Source organism: Tupaia chinensis, unplaced genomic scaffold (genome assembly GCF_000334495.1).
Source record: "Tupaia chinensis unplaced genomic scaffold, TupChi_1.0 Scaffold000168_1, whole genome shotgun sequence".
Lineage (NCBI taxonomy): Eukaryota > Metazoa > Chordata > Mammalia > Scandentia > Tupaiidae > Tupaia > Tupaia belangeri.
The window spans coordinates 2,578,317-2,584,233 of NW_006159643.1; the positions used below are offsets into that span (position 1 = coordinate 2,578,317).

General features: G+C 38.8%; 1 protein-coding gene across 2 annotated transcripts in view; it reads left to right on the forward strand.

Moving 5' to 3' along the window:
* Positions 1-5,917, forward strand: part of TBC1D15 (TBC1 domain family member 15) — an 80,863-nt gene that overhangs the window by 29,951 nt on the left and 44,995 nt on the right. For both annotated transcript variants that reach the window (XM_006146195.3, XM_006146196.3), the window contains exon 5: positions 2,704-2,914. In XM_006146195.3, the coding sequence (XP_006146257.1) occupies positions 2,704-2,914 (211 nt within the window). The remainder of the gene's footprint in view (positions 1-2,703; positions 2,915-5,917) is intronic.

Consider the following 5,917-nt stretch of genomic DNA (forward strand, 5'->3'; position numbering starts at 1 on the left):
GCGCCCGGCGTGAGTTTTAAGCCACCGGGTCCGGGACACGAACTGCAGTTGACTACGTGGGAGTCCAGCAACATAGCCATTACGCTAACTGCTGGTTCCCTCTTTTTTTTTTTTTTGAAGAGATTTTTACAATAGGGCATGTTTGCTCACTGGAGAGACAGAGAGACAAAGTGAGAAATCACCTCCCCAAGGGGGATAGGCTTGCTGCATTCCCTTCTCCTCCATTCTCCTCTTGAGATTTTGGACACACATGCACATGTACCCAGTGTGAGTTTCAAACTACCAGGTTTAGGACTTGAACCGCAGTTGGTCATGTGAGAATACGACGACATAACCATTATGTCATCTGCTGATCCTTCATTGCCGTGATTGTGTGTGTGTGTGTGTGTGTGTGTGTGTGTGTGTATGAAAATATTTTTGGAAATAAGCTCATAGTTTGTATCCTTTCCAGCTAGTCCAAGTACATTTGCACATATGTGATTCAGGTTGATAAGTTGGAGTTCTAGAGTTGTAGTGGTGTTATGAGCTCTATAATATAAACACCAGTGCCACATTATGTAGTGGTCAGGTGGGCACAAGGGACTTATCTAATACCAACCTTAGGTATGAGTTTACCATTCAAACTGCTGTGGAAGATAGGCAGGTCAGGGCATATAGATTTACTCTATATATTTGTTTATACGTTTACAAATTATTTTAACCTTTCTCTGGACTTCTTTCAAATGATACTTAATGTGTTCATAAAATAGTGATGGTGCCTGCATTCCTTACAGATAGAGATTTCAGTAAGCTGTAGATTTCTCTGTCAGTTTAGGAGATACTGCTGGAGATGACAGCTGTAGTATTCCTCCTAGTATTCCTCATTATATACGAAGATAACATATATACAGGTTATCACTGATTGATCTGTCTTTTGATCAAGTGTTATAGTTTATCTCTGTGGAATTGATAGTGTGTGATAGAATGAATAAAAGTCTTGAGTAAAAGCATAGTATGACATGTCTCAGGTAGCAGCATTATTATATTTTATTGTATATTATCAGAGGGAGCATGCACTTCAGAGACAGAGAGAAAGAGAGAGAGAGAGATAAGGTACCTTCCAGTGACATGGTCAACTCAGACTCTTTTCCTCCACTGACCCATTTCATCAGGATTTTGGGCATGCATGTGCATGTGCCTAGCATATTTTTCAAGCCACAGGGGCTGTGACTCAGACCACCCTTGGCATGTGAGATCCAGCTTTATATGCACAGAGCATAACCACTATGCTTCCAGGCTGGCCTACTTTTGGAACAACATTAGAGAAAGGGCTTTTTAAAAATCTCAAACATGACATGGTTATGTCTGATTTAAGCTGTTAAGGTGGCATTTTAGATTAGAAATTTATTTTAAGTATTAGTGTCATCACAGAACAAAGATAGCTTTTTCTTTAAGAGTTTTTTTTTTTTTTATTTAAATGGTTAATTTTTAGGGCTAGCAGATGGTGTAGTGGTTATGTCACTGGACTCCCACACGGCTGACTGTGGTTTGAGTCCCAGACCTGGTGGCTTTAACTCATGCCAGGCAGGTATGTGTGGCCAAGATACTGGGAGGAGAATGGAGAAGGGATTGTGGTGTGGCCATACCCCCTGGGGGTGATTTCTCATTTTCCCTCTCAGGGTTTTATTTTAGTAGAAAGTTAATTAGCAAGAAGATTGAATATATTCATTCTCTTTTAAGAATTGACAATTTAGTTAATTTTTTTCTTTTTCTTTTTTTTTTTTGCTATAGGTTGCATGTGCTCGCCAGAAAGACAGAGAGAGACAGAGGGATAGAAAGCGAGAAATCACTCCCCAGGGGGTATGACCATGCTGCAATCCCTTCTCCTCCATTCTCCTCTTGGGATCTTGGACACACACGCACATGCGCCCGGTGTGAGTTTAAGCCACTGGGTCCGAGACGTGAACCACGGTCGGCTATGTGGGAGTTCAGCGACATAGCCATTATGCTAACTGCTGGTCCCACAGTTGAGTTAATTTTTTATCCTTGATTCCCCACTGTTTGTTTTTATAGATAAAATGATTTGTGTATTTACTCTAGTGTTTTTGTATTAGTGTGCTTATCTTCACTATTAGTATAGTCTCCTAAAAGCATCACAAAAGGAAGTAAAATCAAACTTTTTTTTTAAATGACTTTCTAAGAGAATTATGCTATTCTTATTTGCAGGCAGATTAGTAGATTAACCTTTGAGTATTTGCTATATAACTGGTCTATATTAGTTGACAAGTGCTAACTTAATTCTTAGAATAACATTGGGAGGTAAGTATACTTATCTCCATTTCACAGTGAAGAAACTGAGGTTCAGAGAGATTCATTGATTTACTCCAATCATTCAGTTAGTGACATGATAGTAGCGCAGTTTGAACTCACCTTGCCTACTTCCAAAGCCATAGGAATTATTGGACAAAGCATAGTAATTTTTGGCAAAGCTTATTCTTTACAGAGGGATAAAAAATTTCTGTGCAGTAGGATAATTGTTTTAAAAATCATCCTTTTAAGAAAATATATATTACCAGTTTTAATATAGGCAGAAGCCATAGTGACATGAGTGCTAAGGTGATTCCTTGGGTTCTACAAATTTCCATTAGGTAGTCATGAAGAACACTGTCAGTACCTTTTAAAAAGGTGAACAAAAATATTTTGCCCCACTTTCTTGTTTTTAAGATGCTCCAAGTCATAGAAATGGGAAAAGCAAATGGTCATTCCTGTTCAGTTTGACAGACCTGAAATCAATCAAGCAAAACAAAGAGGGTATGGGATGGTCATATTTGGTATTCTGTCTAAAGGATGACGTCGTTCTCCCTGCTCTGCACTTTCATCAAGGAGATAGCAAACTACTGATTGAATCTCTTGAAAAATATGTGGTATTATGTGAGTAAGTATCAAATTATTTTCTACTTATTGGAATTGGATTGTTGTATTAATCCCAAAGCAAACTATTTTTACTTGTCATTGGGCATCAGTGACTTATGTGCATATGAGGGCATAAGTACTTTGCTTTTTCTAGAATATTGACTTACTTGCATCAATGACTGGGTAAATTTTGCCAATTTAGTAATTTGAATTACAGACTTATCAGCTTATTACTGTTGAAAAAATAGTAATCCAGTACTTTTTATACATTTAAACGGATGATGTGTGGCATCGTTATGTACCTTTTATTATGTATCTTCTGTTCAGCATACAGTTTTATTTGTAATGTTGCAACTTTAAGTCAGGCAAGTCTTAGTCCTTTATAGAATTATTTATAAGTTGAAAGGGAGGATCTTCGCACTCTGTAAAAGTCTTGTCTTACATTTATTCCCCTGTGTGCAATCTGTATACATACATAAACTTTTTCTTGCTCTTACTCAACATTTATTTTTTTGGTTTCATTACATCCCAAGGACTCTTTTTTTTTTGGAGAGGTTTTTGCTATAGGCCATGTGCGTTCTCCAGAAAGACCAAGAGAGACAGAAAGCAAGAAATCACTCCCTAGGGGTGATGGCCACGCTGTAGTCCCTTCTCCTCCATTCTCCTCTTGGGATCTTGGGCACGCACATACACGCACCTTGTATGAGTGTAAGCCACTGGGTCCAGGAGTCGAATCGCGTCGACTACATGGGATTCCAGTGACATAGCCATTACACCAACTGCTGGTCCCAAGCACTCTCATGGTTGTTGATATTTAGTATTTAACAAAACAGGCATGTTCCTGAATCTCTTAGAATTTTTGGTTCTTCTAAAGGGTGCTGACAAGTAAATGGTAATTAAAACTCAAGAACTAAGATGGAGGAAATACAGTGTGCTTTGGGAACTCTTAAGAAGAAAAGAGGGGCACCAAATTCACTGTGTGTAGCGATCAAGAAAGACTGTGAAGGAAGTAGCATCTAAGTCAAGCCCCGAGAGATGAATGAACATTATCATGAAAGGAAAAGATATCTAGGGTAGTGATGTTTTTGATGGAGGGAGTAACACAAGCATGGTATTATTGCAGAACAAAGTGGAGTGGGTAAGTGTTACAGGTCTAGAAAGTGGGGAGGAGAGGATACCAAAGTTAAAGATGAAGCAAAAGGAGTTGAATGAAGGCCAGAGCTTGCAGGACCTTGTAAATCCTGTTACAAGGTTATTCTAGTCAGCGGAAGTTTAGGTGGACAGAACTAGGAAGGTGACAGGAAAGATAGAAGTATTATTTATGCAGAGGTGAGAAGGAGATGTTGAAGTTTCTGGCTTGAGGAAATGCAGGGGATTATTGGGGACTTCATTAATAATGTTTTCACTTTGTAGTAGAGTTTAACACTTTGTTTCAATTTAGATTACATAAGGGTAGGAATGATCCAAAAGTTGATAGATTTTGATGTGTTTTCTGACATGAAGTTTCCCTACTATGTTGATCACCACTGTCTGGCATCCTGACTAAATCTAGATTATGTAAGGCTAGGAGATATCCAGAAGTTGGAAGATTATGACTATTTTCCGACATGAGGTTCTCCCCTACTGTGTTGATTGCCTCTGGCTAGCACTAGTCATGCTGATCTCTCCCAGTAAGTATTATAAGAAAGTGAGGGCTGGTTGGTGGCATGTAGGTCTTGAATTGAGAAGCTGTGGTTAGGCCACAATGAGAAGGTTTAAGTAGATTTCAGGAGAGTCAGTGTCATGATTGGAGCAGAAGGTTATGACTGTTGAGTAGCAGGTGTTAACAACTTGGGGGTTTTAGCAAGCTCAGTATCAATCAGTATTGTAACCTAACTCACAAACGAACTTATTTGATCTGAGACTATTGAATAAAGCATAGTATTTGGGGTGAGGAAAGGGGTAGTCACTTTCTACTCTTTACTGGTAAGATCATATTTTGGAGAAATAGGTTTAGTTTTAAAAAGTACCACATTTAAATATATGCATATTTTAATTGCCAGTGGAAGGCTCATGCAGGGATGAGGGGAAGGGGAGGCATCATGCCACCGTCCTTTTCCTCTCCTTTCTCCTTTCCATCAGGATTCCGGCCATACATGTACACACTCCTAGCTTATTTTCAAGTTGCTGGACCTGGACCTCAAATCATGGTCAGCAACATGGGATGTGCAGGCTTAACCACTGTGATATAGGCCAATCCAAGCACTGCATTTTATTTTATTAAGAATGATTTCACTTTACTATTATTATTATTTAATTTGACCGAAAGAGAGAGAAAGTAAGAAAGCAAGCTGCCAAATCTGGGACTCAAACCACTTTCAGCCATGTAGGAGTCCAGTGCTTTTAACCACCATGCCATCTGTTGGCCCCTTATTTTATTTTTTAAAGTGTGGAAAGATAAGTTTTTTGTTTTTTTCTTTATGGAAAAGTGAAGATTTTATTAGAAAAATTATATCCCATGCCAGAAAGGTGTTTGGGCAAACAACTGTCTTGAGGACAACTGCCAAGCATTGCATTTTGAATGTCCTAGAATAATTATACTGTATTAAAGAGATAATCAGGGTAAGGGTTGGAAAGAGATTGGAAAGGGATTGGAACGGTCTAATGAAAAGTATCAAAGGGTGCAGGAGTTTAACTTGAGGATGAGGAGTCTCATTGCAACATTTAATAAAATCCAAAGTTCTTATTGTGGTGAGTAAGAGTCTGTTCTGGCTTAAACCTCATCTCATATTTCTCTCTCTCCTACGTTCCAGCCAAACTGGTTTTCTTTTAGTTTCTCCAAATCACCTAAACTCTTTCCTGTCAAGGTCCATTATGTGTTCTATTTCTTTTGCCCAGACTATCCTCCCGTTGTGATTCTCGTGATTCTCGAGGTCTGTTTATTGTCACTTCCTTAGAGGAGCTTTCCTGATGTTCCTCTCCCTCTTTGCTGCTCTCTGTCTCATTATCTTGTTTGCTTTCTCTTTTTTTTTTTTTTTGGGAGAGG